This window comes from Pundamilia nyererei, unplaced genomic scaffold (genome assembly GCF_000239375.1).
Source record: "Pundamilia nyererei isolate P.nyererei 1_Seehausen unplaced genomic scaffold, PunNye1.0 scaffold00046, whole genome shotgun sequence".
Classification (NCBI taxonomy): domain Eukaryota; kingdom Metazoa; phylum Chordata; class Actinopteri; order Cichliformes; family Cichlidae; genus Pundamilia; species Pundamilia nyererei.
The window spans coordinates 1,984,880-2,001,566 of record NW_005187447.1 but is presented as its reverse complement, the minus strand read 5'-3'; the positions used below and the strand labels follow the sequence as shown (position 1 = coordinate 2,001,566).

General features: G+C 40.9%; 1 protein-coding gene across 1 annotated transcript in view; it reads right to left on the bottom strand.

Moving 5' to 3' along the window:
* Positions 1–16,687, bottom strand: part of scfd2 (sec1 family domain containing 2) — a 99,518-nt gene that overhangs the window by 67,709 nt on the left and 15,122 nt on the right. The window contains exon 4 of the mRNA XM_005732302.1: positions 11,104–11,279. Coding sequence (XP_005732359.1) covers positions 11,104–11,279 — 176 coding nt within the window. The remainder of the gene's footprint in view (positions 1–11,103; positions 11,280–16,687) is intronic.

Here is a 16,687-nt window from a genome sequence, read left to right as displayed (position 1 = left end):
AATTTTTTTTATAGTTGATGTCAAATTATTTTAAACTCACTGGGATTTATTGATATTTATCAAAATGATAAAGCACTATGAGCTAGGTGTATATAATATTTTGTCCACCACTACTGACATTAATGGCAGTGGAAAAACTTCTGCAACCAACTTTACTATAATTTAATGGAGTGTCTCTCACAATAGCGTCCAATATGACCAAAGAGCTGAGTCAGAACCTCTCTGGCACAGTCTTAAGACAAACTGAATATGATAAGCTTTATAAATGAGATTTATTGCAGAGTTTCTGTGTTGGAAAAGATTATAGTTCGATAGGTGTATCTAACTGGCAACACAGCCTGGCTTAAGGACTGTGTTTTTCTAAACTCAGTCATGTACAAAATTGCTTTATTTCATGAATGCATTATGACATATTTCACCAAATGTGTCTAGCAAAAGTTTTGCCTGCTCAACAAAGTAAGGGAAAAAACAGAGACAGCCAACTGCAGATTGGAGTCATGCAAACTTGCAAAAATAAAAATTGGATTCTGCAGTTTAACCTCTGTACTGTTATGCTTTAGACAGGATGTGGAGAAGTGGTTAGTGCAGTGTGAATGAGGACATCTGAACTTCAGATCCTCACGGCCAGATGTGCAGTATGTGCTTAATGTGTCATTTGACTAAATGCTTTATTTTTTTCCTATGATCGTATCCTCATACTCACAATCAGCAACTAAAAAGGCAGATGCTTTTGACTATTTTAACACCAACATGACCACCTAAACAGAACACAAAATCATCAAATCATAAAAAGGTATGATTTATTATGCCGCACATGCACAGAACATAAAACTTGTTGCTGTCACTGGCACCCGTCGTGCAGACATCTCTGCTGTGTTACGACCCACGGTGCTAAAAGCTCAGAGAGATCACAACTGCACACATGAAAGACACAGCATCTTAAATAACTCAGAACAAAAGCAAAACAACAAAACAGTAGGGTGGAGAAGATGGAGACTTATAGCTGGAGATTGTGAGAAGGGGGAATGTATATAAGCAGTCCTCTCCTCCTCCTCGGGCCCCTTCATCCCTCCCCCCGCTCATAATTAGCGGTTCGGCGTCGCTGCTCGTTTTGGGTTACTTTTATTCCTTACCCCATTTCCATGAAAACAGCAGTGGGACAAACAGACCCACATGTGTCTCTAAATGCAGCGAGAACAATAGTAGACAAAAAGTGGGGTGTATGAGTTCACTCCAGATGAAAGCTAGAGTGGGAAAACACAGGAATTAGTGAGGTTTTCGCTCACATGTTTTCAAATTGAGTTCTTGTATTGGATAAAATGCAGCGTGGAGGGCTGGAACAGCTTAATTTTGACCTTGGTTGGTATACACCATGACAGTTAGTGGAAACTTTTCAAGAACGCTCTGCAGGCATTGTGAAATGCACTGTTGTCCAATAGCCAACATGTTTTAGTTATTTCTGCAAATTCAATGCATTTATGTAATGTGTAGCTCATTTAAAATACTTATACTTACCTTTGTGTCACTTGTATCTAGCAGCTATTTGGGCAGTGGTTTCTATTTGTCATAATTCTACTAAACATATCCAGTGTTTTGGCAAATGTTCTAAGGCATTTCAAACAAATTCATTTACAAATATTTCATCAGCGTGTACTTCTTCAAGTTGGCCATTCTGGTTCCAGTGTCTTACAGGCTGTTTCAGCACATGGCTACAGTTCTTTTTACTGCAGGACCAGATACTCCCCTTCTACTCCAGATAAAAACCAAGATATCGTCAGACACATTTGTACGAATGAAGTCCAATCGTTTAAAAAATTGAAGAATAAAGGGTTAGAGGTGGAAAAAGATGGACACTTGGATGAAACAGAATATCTAAACTAAGAAAGAAAACACTAATAATATGGAATGAGGGGAAAGGAGGACATTTAACCATCACCAGATTCCAGTCCAGCAGAGAGCCTGGGGGGTATTTCCCTATTCTTTGCACCCCTATGTCAATCATGTTACAAGGCAAGTTTCCCTCCACAGATGAGTTTCATTTCTAGCTCATACAAGATCAGTCCAAGAACAACAAAAGGCAACCTTCCTAAACACACACACGCACACACACACACACACACACACACACAGAAGGGAAGCTGTGCAGCATGCAGTTTTTCATCTTCATAGCGCCTAACAAATGCAAATACCAGCTCAATTTGAAAGCTGAGCTCTAAACCAGACACAGCAAGTGTTGTCACAACCTATAAACACTGAACCATTTAAAGTTGGAGAGGACTGGGTTCTGTACGCTCTGGTTGCTCAAATCAAACTAAATGCCCACTTCTAAAGAACAGGCTCGCACAACACTGAGATGATGCTGGACTTAATCAAATCAACAAATAAAGCCTTCCTCTAGAGTCAGAGGTCTCTGTAACATCACACAGGTCATTTGTGCTCTTATTGCTAACATGACATATCTATTTGACACATTCGTTTCCAAACACAGTCAGAGGTGGAAACCCTCTCTTGGTTCATAATAAAGACAAGTCTGACCCTGTCACAGATACACATATGAAATGAATCGGTGAACTTCACCTGACCATCCACTCAAACCATTTGGATCCAAACCTTTCAGCTTTGCATTACACATGGAGCAGTGCCTGGGGAGGTATAAGTAATTAATGACAGAGCAGGGATGGCAACAGTCTGTCTCTGATTGACCTGGTTTGACCCTCACCGCTTAGTTGCCATAGTGATTGGTCAGTCTCGTTCCCTATGGGTGACTGGGCAATTCCCTGGGGCCACAAGGTAGCCCACAGAACGGGCATGAGGTAACAAAGTGTTGGGGGCAGAGGAAAGAAAATTGTGCAGACTGGCGTCTCAGATGGGTACAATTACACTCTGAAACAAAGAGAGGTTCTAGTCGAGAAGGTGGGCAACATCATTTCAAGGGCCACACTGGCTAAGAAAAAGTGAAGGACCACATAATGGAAATGTGAACTGAAACATGACAACCATAATGCTGAGTACTGTTAAGCTCCATGAATTTCAATGCATGTTAATTTAGGCTAAATATATATTATATATTATAATATAATAGGGCAGCAGCACTATAATAAGTTGGTGTGGTGGTTAGCACATTGCCCTATAAAAAAGAAGGTCCTAAATTTGACTCCATCATCTGACGGGGGCCTTTCTGTATGGAGTCTGCATCTCCCAGTGTTTGTGCGGGTTCTCTCTGGGTATTCTAGCTTCCTCCCACAGTCCAAAGACACGCACTTAGTTGGATTAGGTTGTCGGTCCCTCTGTGTTAGCTCTATGTCAGATTGGCAACCTGTCCAGAGTGTGCAGGTATCAGATTTAATTGTTAAGCTAACTTAAACTCTAATATAACTGCAGTAACAGACTTGGATATGCAACAAATCTGACAAGTTCATTTTTATGCATTTATTTACAGTTTGTTATCGATAATCCCTTTAATAGAGTGAATGACATCATAGTGTGATACTATACAACCTGAAACATCCTAAAACTACATCACATTTGTTATTTGACTTAAGTTACTGTATCTACAGCTGATTTGTGGCTTATTAAGACATTGACATGGTTTGCAACTACAGAACACATTAATTCGCCTTCATTCCTTTTTGCTTGTTTGAAAATTAATGTAGCCAGGGTAACATTAACCCCTGGCTAATATCCTATAATAAAGTCTCAAGATGAGTATTTATGCTGTGGCCATCTTGGTGCATGAAACACGATGTGATGGGATGATCTACACTCTTTGGTTGATGACTTGTTAGCTAATGATCATATCCTGGATGATCCTCCATTATGTCTCTAATAATTACTATAATTGTTTGCTATCATACATCCTTTATACTGTCTTAATACAGTCTTTGATTCTAATAAGATATTTATAAGCAATCTCACAAACTTGTGTCATTAAGCCTTTTGGGAGCAACTGGTCACATCTCTTTGCAAATTCATCATAATCTGTCTTAATGTCAATGTTAAAATACACAGCACAGAGCAGGCATGTTTACCCATTACCTGTGATCTGTAACACATCATTACAGAAGAAGAATGCCAGACACTTAAGTAGAGGCATTTAGGCAGTGGTACAGATTCAGTTATTCACCTTGAGTTTTATTAATGTCTCTGTCTCTTTATTGATTATGTTTCATGTTGTTTTCTTTTCCTTTTATGATACTGAGGGTGCGATTGAGATGGTAATGTGTAATTTACCCATGTTTGTCCTGGGCCTTGATTTTTATCACGACCAAAGTGGGAAGATTGTGTTTGTTTAATGGCTCACAAGTCAGAGCATTCACCTTTACTGAACTTATGCACAAGCCTGCATGATTAAAGGCAAGCTGAGAATGCAAGAACTAGCAGTGAGGTTTATCGTCCGATTGCTGATATGCTTTTTCCCATTAACTGACCAATAACAATAAATCTTCAATCTGATGAAACTCTTTCATCTACTTTTAGTTAAACAGTATCCAAAGAGGACAGTCAAAGGTCCTGGAATGTTCTTCTGTCTCTATTTCAAATAAGAGAAATTAACACAAAGACGTATGTCCTGTGGGCTCTGACCTTCCCTGGCCTGTGCTCAGCAGGTAGTGACAAATGACCTGATAGTAAATCTGTCCTGAGGTGGAGCTTTTCTACAGCGAACACAGAGCCTGTTTGTGACAACAGGAAGTTGAGACAATCTCACCAGAATAAGCACATTAAGGGATGCACACGCATGAATGGTTGCACGCACACATAGCTGTGCACACACGCACCTGCTTACAAGAACATCTGGATATAGTTTCAGATGCACAAAACCATGGGAAAAAAATGGAACACCAACAATGAGCAGTGACACGTAAAACTGAAGGCAGAGTCTGTGTGCCAGTCTCAGGAATATAAAGGTACGATGCGGTTCGTTGCTCGGATCCATCTGGGACAGTGGGTCATTGTTGGGCCTCTTGCAAACCCCCGCCATCTTCCCTAATGGTCAGCTTTTTCTACGGTCTTCCCTGTTAACAATCCAAGGATGAATGCTGTGTATTGTGGGATTTTTCCCCAGTCTGTGGTGTCTTTTTGGAGCATGCTCAAATGAAGTCTGACGCCAGAAGGCCAAGTCAGCAGACCACACTAACCTGATTCACCACGGATGGAGAGTGTTAGTGGAAGCTTTATGAGCCCCCCCCCCTTACCTTCTGATCATGTTCCCTAGACCACCTCACCTAAACACTGCAAGATGACAGTGCACCTCAGCACAACAAATTTCGGGAATATCAAAAGTGTGCCTAAGTGGAGAGAGCAGTGTAAATGATCTTCAAGAAAGATCAACGATTTCAGCGCGATGAAAGTTTGGTCTGAGCAAGGGTGAGAAAAACGAGTTTCCTTTGGCCAACGCTGTGAAAAACATTCTGCAGAAACCTCAAAACACACACACTCGTGGGGGAAAAAACTCAAGGCCACATGAAAAATCCTCCTGACATGAAGGGCTTTGAGTCTGCAGTTTAACAGGCGCAGTAAACAATAGAAACCAGAACAAAAGATATCCGCAGATGTACATATGTGACAGTGCAACAGAGCGAGGGGCGCTTTAAGTAGAAGAGAAAATGTTCAGTATATCAAAACCTTATGAGACCATCTTATTCCCCACCTTTAAATTTTAGAGCGCTGCAGCGTTGTAATTCTACAGCTATTAACATCAAAGCAATAAAATTTCAGTTCAGTGGGCTGAGATATAGATTTAGTAGAAAGACGTAGAGCACTTAAAACGCAGCACATGCAAATGACTATTGAGCTGTGAAGTGAATGCAGCAAGGCCTAATATGAAGCAACTTGATTGAGCCTTCCTGTGTTACTTGATTTTCCAGGGGAGGCACAAACTGAACACAATTATAGCCAGCAGGATGGCGAGGCGATTAAGGATAAGTAATGCAGAAAGCCGGGTGAGTCAAGCACCTATCTGTCTGAAAGAAGAGAGGTAATGATAACAGGAAGTGAGATGAGTTGATTTTGCCCTCTGGCCTACCAACCCATCACCTCTGCTAAAAAGCCCCCCCCCTCTATAAACAGACCTCTCTCTGCCTATTAAACAGATAGTACATTAAGGCTGAGCTGTGCAGAACAATGTAAACACAGCCGTCTCAGGATACTGGTGCTGGAAAGGGGGGGGTGTTGGCTTGACATGGGGGCTATTCCTGGGTCTTCCTGGGAGTGATCATCATTGCTCTTCCCCCTTACTATAATCCTTTCCAACTAAACACAGGAAGGAAGAGATAGGTAAATAACTTGATCTTCCGATAAACTAATTTCTTTCCCACTCTACATTTTTATAAAGCTTGTTATGCTTGAAAATACAGAGGCGCGGACTTTAGTGGAGTACAGGAGTTCACATGGGCCATGTGATGTGAGCTTATGCTGTAGTGAGCCATATGTTTGTGGAACGCATCACAGAGAAACAGTAATCCTGCTCAAGACATATTTAAAGGGAAGCCTGATGAAGTTATAGAAAAAAATGGGTAAGGAAACAGGAGCTGAGAGACAAAGAGTCCACTTTGTAGAGAAACAGACAGGAGTTGATCCTGAACCTCCTGTGGTTTCTTCTGTGAGCAAATCTGCATTGCTCCAGGGCTAACAAACTCACAGAGAGGATAATACACGGGCTGGATGAGGGAGAATGTGGTACAGAAAGTGGATGGATGGGGAGACGGTCAGTCCAGGTCAGTACAGATGTGAGGCTGTTAAACAGTAGGGAACTAGAGGAGGTCAATGGTGGACATCTCAGGGCAGCACCCCGAAGTCATTCACACCCCTTTGTTACAATCTGGAGGAAAACAGAGAAAACAGCAGGGACACAGTGGTGACAGAACATAGGGGGGAATGTCTGGGATGTGGGGATAGTCTCCATACCCTGGGGAAAGGCCAATTACAGGCTTAAAGCCTCCTGCCTGTCTCTGGCATGCAGCTCAGATAAGATGAAAGTTACTTGGGACCAATATCAACATTTTTCCCCTCTGTCACCATAAGAAATGATGCAAACCAGATGTTGCATATATAACTGCATGAGCATACGTATTGTGGGTGCACTTTCTTACAGCTTTATATAAAAGGAGATGACATGGGTTTTTATTGTCAAACTACTAACATACTGCAGACCTGCAGGTTTGATTCTCTGCAGATCATTGTACATCCAAGAGTGTCAAGGGATAAAGGTTGAGGGTCACGAGTCTTTAGGGCAGAGCCCACTGACACTGTCCTGGGGGTTATTAATGGAGTGTTAGGGTCACCAGGCTCCACCCTGGCTGTATAATAATTTATAACACAGACGTCACCAAATGCATAAACAAATAATAATTAAAAAAAAAAAAACTATTCTGGACTTATCTTGATGAATTAACCATGCCTCATGGTGAACTGTAGGTTTTCAGTGTGCTTGCAGAATAATTTGTGGACGATTATGAAAGAGGGTCTCACAGGTTGAGCATTTTTAACTAAATTGTTTCTGTGGAAATATTGCACAAAAGCCCCATTTAAACAGATTTTAGGATAAGACTGATTCAACACTCTGTCAGCTCAAAAGACCCAACTAGGGAGCAGCTGCAATCAAAGAGTAGCCTTTTATGTAGTTTTTCCTGAAATTTGCAGGTCAAACTCTGTCTAATCTTGATGACAGAAAATAATTACACTTCATCCTGGTGGTTAGCACTGTTGCCTCACAGCTAGAAGTTCCTGAGTTCAATTCCACCATCAGGCCAGGGTCTTTCTGTGTGGAGTTTGCATGTTCTCCCCGTGTTTGTGTGGGTTCTCCCCAGGTACTCCGGCTTCCTCCCACAGTCCAAAGACATGCAGTTAGTGGGGTTAGGTTAATTGGAAACACTAAATTGCCCATAGGTGTGAATGTGGGAGTGAATGTGAGAGCGACTGGTTGTCTCCTGTCTATGTGTTAGCCCTGTGACAGACTGGCGACCTTATGACAGCTGGGATAGGCTCCAGCGCCCCCCACGACCCTGAAAAAGGACAAGTGGAAGCGAATGGATGGATGGATTTTTTTCCAAATGATTATGATAAAGAAAATGAAGGCTGACATCCCACTGAGGCACATACACTGACACTCACACCTGAGACTGAAGTCAGTATGGTGGGAATGGTGCAACTTGTGAGGGATATCTAGTATTAAGTCGGACCAATTCAGTTCATATTTGTAGTTGCTCAGATCCTGCCAACAAAAACCAACAGATACTTACATTTTCAATCTTATCTAAACTAATGAAATAATGGGGGTTATTTTTTTTTTCATTTCCTGTACATAGAAGAGGTTTTACAATGTTATCTATATGCCATAAAGTAATGTTAAGGGTACTGGTTTTGGATTCATAGCTCAGTTTTAGTCATATAAACACCATTTCAGACTACAACACAAACATGCAGCTAAAGCAGAGACAGCGATAAGAACCAGGCAACCAGTTTGAGTTACCCTTGGGAGATGGGGACATACAGCCGAGTGCAGCTTTCTGTCTGAGCAGCGCTGTGACCAGCAATAACTCTGAGTTTGAATGTTTGCAGAGGCATGCCCTGGTAATCCCAGCAGAGTAAAGCAACAGGCCGGGGTGAAAGAGGTTAGCTCCTCTCTATTGCACTGTTGTCATCACTTCCAAGTTCAGTGATGTGACAGACTAATCAACAGTAGGCTGGACAGCACGCTATATAGAGACACTACGTACCTTAATAAAAATCGGTCTTTTAAAAAACTGAACTTGCAAAGTCTACTCTCCGTGGGAGGGATGTACAGTAGAAGTGTGCATGTTTAGTTTGGGAAGGCTGAGGTCCTGGCTGGGATGGTGATGGGAAGGTAAAGCAGTGAGTGTTCCTGGAAGTGGTGAAAGAGTGAGTCTGTTGAGTTTTGCCTTAGCTGCCCCACCCCTTCTAGCTTGCCTAGTACTACACATTCTGTGGACTGGAGAGCCTCCAAGCCTGTTCAATCTGAACCATTCAGATGAAACCCCAGTCTTATGTCAGACAGCCAGGGCCAAGAACAGTGAGGGAGGTATAAGAGCAGGCAGGGTGGCACTGCCAGCCAAGATGATATCTGGCTCACACACACGTAACAACTCTATTAAGGAGGTAATAAATCTGGTGGCAGTATAAATACTAAGTATCACACTAACCACATTTATTTCACAGTCCCACTAACATGCTGACCTCCAAAACCACATCTGTACCCTTTTCTGATTAACCTCCAAGCAGCAAGACCCTCACAAGTACTCAAGCACGACCGGACCAGAACACTATTCTACAGCAGCTCAGGTCACATAGTGGATATTACGCAGCATCTTACATGACGTGTGTTTTTGAACCTTTATTTCACCAGAAATTGATATATTTGAGATATTAGAATCTCTTTTGTGTGCTTCTGTGTTTGTAGCCAACTTTTGGGAAAGGCATGAACTAGGCTAGGCCTTGAACTCATTGGTCCTTTGCCTCAGTTCGGTCACTGCCCATCCAAAGCCCCAGTGAACCACAGAGGTGTTGGCCTGAATGAAGTCACACTGTCCACCAGCAATGGAGCGTCCAGCTCTGGTCGGTCATACCCACAGCAGCCCTCACACACTCAGGCAGAGCAAACACATCCAGACTGCCGGGCAGAGCTGAAAGGCATTTCATCCCGCCATTTTATAGAGTAATTAACTTCTCTCTGTCCATGTTGAGCAGAGGGGGGGAAAAATGGACTCGTACGGAGATTAAATAAACAGAGGGGGCACAGAGGACACACAACTCATTTCCCTTAATTCCTCAATAAAACTCAAGCCAGTTTTGATTGCAAACAACCCTCAAATCGCGCTCAAGGCCTGCTTGTGAGATTTGATTCTTGAAGAATGCAATTTTGAACTTGGGGCAAGTGCCACGTTTCCTACACTGTTATTAACATAGTCACCATCAGCTTAATGAGACACAGTCACTTTAATGAAGTTAGTTCTCATAAGATACAACTAAAACTAAAAAAAAAGTGTGGTGAGAAAGTTGTTTAGAATTATCCAGGTATAGCAGAAAACCATGGGGCAGTGGATCAAAGTGGGTTCATGAAGTAAATGGATATTGGAACAGTAAGCCCTAAAGTCTTCTTCCTTTATTAAGTAAAACAGGGATGGCCCCAGCTGAGGATGAAGGTTTATGAGGTTGTTTTCAAATTCTAATTTGGCATGGGGCATGGCTAAGAGCTTGTTTTGTTTTTCCATGCTTTAGTTTAATAAGTTCCTAAATACTCGGCTGTCTTACTGCTTGCTTTACAGCTTCAGGAGTATAGAGCGACTCAATGAAAATACCAAGGTAAGAGAAGCAGGAAATGGCTTTGTATTAGTGAGCTCATAGCTTGGCGCCATTAAGATTGTGTGTTAGAAAGTACAGAACATGTACTAATCACTGCTGTGGAGGTGAATGAGTGATGACTGACTGCGCTCTCATTTTTGATTTATTCGTTATACTCCGCCTCCTTCCCCCGACTTATCCTGCGACCTTTAAAAGCTCAAAGACACATGTACATGTGCCTCCACCATAAAAGACCTCCTGTAGATTCAAAGGCTCTACACGAAATCATGGCAATCTAGCGTTTTCTCCGTGTTTACTTGATCGGAATGTTTTCCCTACAAGCAAAACTGCCCTTGTTTATGACAGAGAGGAATCTGTTTTTTCCTGTTGCTGTCAGTTTAACACAACATTCTTGCCACCATCTTGCTAACCACAAACACACACCTACCTCCTGTGCACTGGTAATAACATATTTACTAACAGGAGCGGTGTTAATTAAAAATGCTAGCGAATATGCAGTTTTCCAGTTTAGTTAAAAGTATCAGTGTCGCTTTATTTCAAGTTATTATCTAACATCGATATGTGTTGTTGACGTTATTTCAGTCACACTTCTCATACTCTAAAAGAAAATTACTTTCATCTGAAATAGGCTACTGTGTTGCAGTTGAAGAGCTCAAAAATGTGTCAATCTGTCATAGGTGGTATCGCATTTTTAAGATGTTCACATCCCATTTAAAAAGGAAAACATCAAGTTTTCATCGGCTCTAGCACATATGGATAATAAGGCTGTGTAAGATGAGCGCACACCTGCAGCAGCAGCCTCTCGAAGGCCAGACAGGAATCCCAGCGAGGCAGGCTTGGGTGTCGGAGAGTCTGAGCCGTGGCCAGGCCCAGCTGAAGCACCCCACAGTGACTCTCTAGCGCCCCTTGACTGCTCCGGAACAGCTGGATGTAGGAGCACAGCTGTTCGGGGGTCACACGGCCTGAAAGGAGGGAAGATGATACAGTTATCATCTAGCGAGCAATTTGGAGCCGTAAGAAATGAATCAATCAAAATCTGGCAAAGATCGTTGTATACAGTGCAATCAGAAGGTTTACAGACGCCTTGACTTTTCCCACACATTTTACAGCCTTAGGATGAAATTGTTCAAAATGAATTTCATCCAAACATAACGACAAAGTGAAAACAGAATTGTTGAAAGGTTTGCCAATTCATTAAAAAGAAAAATCTGAAATATTACATTGACTTAAGTATTCAGAGCGCTTGCTGTATTTGGCTCAGGAGCCTCAGAACATGAAGTTATCAACTTTGATCGAATTCCCTCCATCCTGATGTTTTAGGTGGAAGGAAGGAGACCTAAACCTGGTGGTTACTCACACTGAGCTACAAAGATTTGGGGTGAAGATGGGAGAAACTTTCGAAAGGGCAACTACCTTTGAAGCACTAAACTTTATGGCAGAGTGGACCCTCTACTCAGTAAAAGATGCGTCAAAGCTGGATTGTATTTTACAATAAAAAGGAATGAAAGGAATCCCACACTCTAAGCAACAAAACTTTGGAGCCCCGTGGTTATCGGTTTTTAGGGCGTAAAAACCCCCCAACATTCCACCATTTATAAAATCTCCTTGTCTTTATCATGAACCTCAAACTGAGACTTTGAATTCTAGCATTAGCCCACTTTCTTCTGGGTCACAACTACTATAAACCTTTCTGATGATGATTGATGATGATGATGATGACGATGACGACCATGAATTGGAGACACAATTTGTCATAAAATCATCCAAATCATTAAATACTGAGTCGAACTGAAGTTATGTCAACTAATTCCCATGAAAACATGAATGAAAACTTTAAGTTCTAGTTACTTTTTTAAAAAATTTAATTACTAAACATTTTACTTTTATTTTAGTCAAAAGATACATACCAAATGTAACTGAAATACTGGAGTACTGATAAGCTTCAATTTTGAAATTCATCAACTTCTAAAAACTTAAGGCAGTTGGTTACCTTAATTTGTTTAAGTTCTGCTAACTTTTTTGGGTTTACAGTGTACAAACATATTCTATACATACAGCATTTTAAGAATTATATTAAGGGAAAATGATTAGACTATACAGTGGTCCCTCGCTATAACACGGTTCACCTTTCGCGGCCTCGCCGTTTCACTGATTTTTTTTAGTGCAATTTTGTTTTGCGTGCTTTTGTGTGTGTGTGTGTGTGTTTTCATTGTGTTCTGTGTCCTGATCGGCTGTAGACCATTGTCAATCAATCTCTTCTGTGCCATGTCTCCTGTCCAGTACAGAATGCGCTGGCCTTGTCAAATTTACATAAATCTTCGATTGCTAGCACTGTGACTCTGAAGTTGGTTTCATTCTATAATACTGGACTTATTTTTCTACGAAGGTTTGAACTTTGAGAGTGTTTAAACAAGAGAGAAAAGTGTGAAAATGTTCATGCCTGTCTGAGAAAAGTGTATAAAGTGTGTAGTGAGAGGTTTTACAGCCTTAAAATATCTATAACAATTGTAAAAAATAATAATTTGCAGATTTCGCATATTGCGGGTTATTTTTAGAACGTAACTCCCACACGATTAACGAGGGAACACTGCACACACATAGAAGGGAAGAGCCAAAAGCAGAAACAACAATAACCTTTTACCAAGCATAACAGCATTAAAAAAAAAAAATCATACACTTATCTTGGGGCAGAGGGGAATGACTGAGACTAAAGTAGAGCATAACTTTATCTTAACAGGCAAAAACTCCACAGGGTGAGAGAAAGCAGGCTGCACGGCTTGCGTGAGTGTTGCCGTGTGACAGTCACAAAGGAATATTCTCTATATGTGCTTGTTCCTGCGTAGAGTTTGTGTGATTGTTGTTAGCCAGTGACTCATAAATGTTGCACTATGTAAGCATGTGTGTAGGTGCTTAAGCATGTCTACATATAGCTGAGGTGCAGCAACACTGACAAGAGGCACTGAACCCGTGTTGAGTATGACTAATAACTGTAAATCAGAAGTTTTCACTGATTATTTATAGAGGTAGCAGAAAGAGTCCAGACTCCTTTTACTGTTTAGGAACCTCTGAATCTCCCCTAACTTCTCCCATTTAAAGAGACAGGAAAAGCAGTGCAAAGGGTGTAAAGTCCAGGGGTGGTATGAAGCGCGGCTTAGAGGTATGAGAGGTTGTGTCAGGGGCTGGGATAGACAAAGGGCACACATTAACTTGCCATAAAGCCTACTTCTTTATGTTGATGTTCTGAACCAGCACCAGATGTGGGAGTATTTCCTGTTGGACTACATGGCCAGTGTTTTCTTTAGTGAGGCAAAACATATGACCAGAAGAGAAACAGACAGGCAGGATACAAACGAAACAGAAATCTAAAAAGACATTAGAACTAGAAATGCAAAAAGGCACATGTTAAACTGGACGACAAAATGTGTAGCTTTGTACTATTTTCAGGAGGGATACTTGGGAGAGCCACACAAAGCTGCTACCAAAGTTATATTCACAACAGCTAATCAGTAAACACGACAGGAACATATATTTCCATATGTATGTGTTGGGAAACACCTTCTGAAATGAACTGAAGGACTGAGTGCACTGGGTGGCATTTAAAGACAAAACAGAGCAAGCGCCTCCGAAGGGGAATCAAGTTTCTTGTTGAATTTAAAGTATTTTTAAAGAATAAGCTCCAGTCCAGACAGAATACTGAAAAGCTCTTTTGTGAGCATATCCAGCCATAAAAATCCTGGCAGTATAACTAAAGTTCACAAAGCTTCATGTGCCAACCATAATTCAGCACAGAACCAGGGAATAATTTCACCCAGAATGGTATCCTGTAGGCTAAAGGTAATCGGAATTTACAGCTACAGCAGACCAGATGAGAATGAGAAAACGTAAAACATCGGAAAGAAACACGGAGAAAGTACTTTAGCCAAGAAAGCCTCACAAAAGCCTCCACTCCATTACACAATCAAACAGCCCTGGTTCAGCCTTAGCTCTTATCTGAGTCTCTAAACTTCCTTCAAAACAGTGCTATGATTCTTCAGGCATAGCTGTTGCCAGATGCAAAATGAATCTGTTTTACGTTTTCTCATTGTCATCTGATCTGTCAGCTGAGCTCTCATTTTAACTACCATAGCTGCAGCAAAACAGAAGAACTGTTTTAAAACGAAATGTTTGCATCTGTAAATTTGAATGCATTTCAAGAACCGTGCATTCCTTTCTGGTGGTGACAAGTGCCAAGTACAGAAATATTTCCATTCAGTCTTCAGTGCATTGGGTGTGCATGGAATTAGAAGCTATTCAAAATAAATATAAATAACATCAGTACTTCAGAATGTCAGTTTTGTTAAGAAGAACCCTACATACATATGAATCAGCATTACTGCAGTTTCTGTAGCTTTTCCACAGAAGATGGTAGAGAAACCTGAACCTTTTGGACATTGCAAGAATCTTCTGGGTGCATTTATTGCAAAGTCAGCCATAAAGCAAATCACATTTTTAATCTCTTGCTATAAACATCTGGATCTTCTGCGCATTTTAGCCTGATGTGCAGAAGTGGCGATTGAGACTTGGCTATGATCAAAGTCTTCAACAATGTAAGTAGGGGCAAGGGCCAACAATGATTTAGTCCGGTTACTGGAAGATGACTTGAGTTCTAGGTGCACAGGGTTACTCAGAGGGTAAGTGATGTCTGATGTCGGAGTGAAGCTGAGCGGTAGCCTGCCTCAGCAGCTGGACAGCCTCATAAGTAATTCTGTGTGGATGAGGACACAGGAAGGCTCAGAGATTTTTATTTATGCACTCCAAGAGGAGGAACATATTGGAGCCTTTATCTGAGGATGTATGTTAGGGACCCTTTTAAGACTTTACTGTACATTAGAGCAGAGGCTACAAGTGGGCAGCTACACAGTCGCAGCACTTAGTGTCTTCAGTGTCTCTCCAAAAAAAGCTTTTATCTCTGGCTTTTCTTTAGTTCAAACTTAAAGTAAATTTCAAACTGAATCTGTTGGGGTGGGAGACTTCATTCATTCAAATTCAAGAGTGATGTTTGAAGTGCATCACTGGAAATTTTGATTGTATCGTTTCTGTGGTTAACACGACTAATAGGACAAATCTATGTTTACAAATGAAATTATTCTCATTCCTTAAACGTAAACTAGGATGCTTTGAAATTTTAAAAGATCTGAGTGTCACAATATGGCTCAAGGGCCATGACAAATAATGGGAAGAAATCACTTGAAACAAAATCTACCAATTTATTAACTTAATTAAGTAGAAAACTATAGTACTCAATGAGGGGTTCTAATCAGTGTGTCAGTAGTTGGATGACTGAATGTTAATAAGTATGCATAGTGTTGTGCATTTTAAAAAACCTAAAATGACAAACCCAAAACCAACCATACAAATAACATGGTGCTGGGTAAATGGAGAAAAGGGATGCAAGAGCTAATAAGCCAGCTTTTAAATGCTCCAGGTAGACTGGCCCTGGCTATCATGAAGCTGCAAGACAACACAGCAGGCTCTGGCTAAGGGACACAAGTTAAACAGTTTGTGTGGATGTGACTGGTAGTAACATAATGCAGACCTGCAAGAGCAGAAAAGAGATGATATACAGAAATTAGAGGGACATTTCCTAGGATGAGTCATTCACAAAGGTCAATGTGCAATCTTGTAATTTTGAAGAAAGAGATTTCTATCTATATTTTGGCTTGTATCTGCCATGGTCCACCTCTTCACAAAATTTCACAAATACATTCAATATAAAATTCAACAATTTTTCATAGAAACAGAAGCAAATGCGACTAAAAAAAAATGCTACGATCAGGTCTTCATTTCATTTGCTTTAAAAGGTAACGTGCAATTTAAAAGGTTCCTTGTTCTGCGTGTTTAACTCATTTAAAATTCACTTCTTAAGGTTAATTTATGAATTATGCTACATGAGCTGGTGACACTGTTGGGATACAGACAAATCGATCAAATCAATCATAAGCATCTACATTGGTATGGGAACCCTGGTATAAATGCAGAAAAGCAGAAAAATAGACACTGGAGAGAATCCCAAATTTGATTTAACACTTGGCAATTCACCTGCCAAGTGTTAAATAAATCCGACGAACATTTGTTAAACAGACGAAAAAAAAAAAAAATTGCTCCTTTATGGTGACAGAGAATCCAATTCAACAAAAACAAAACAAGAAATGAATAGGCCTGCCTTAATTACTAGATAAAATATAACATTTTTCCTCTTACTCACATGTATACATGTGAGTAGGGATGGGTACCGGTGTGGTTCTGACATAAACGGTAGTAACCAGACCGAAAAGCAGCGCACATTTCGGTGCTTTATTTCGGTGCTTTTTTTTCCCTGAGCTGTGATACA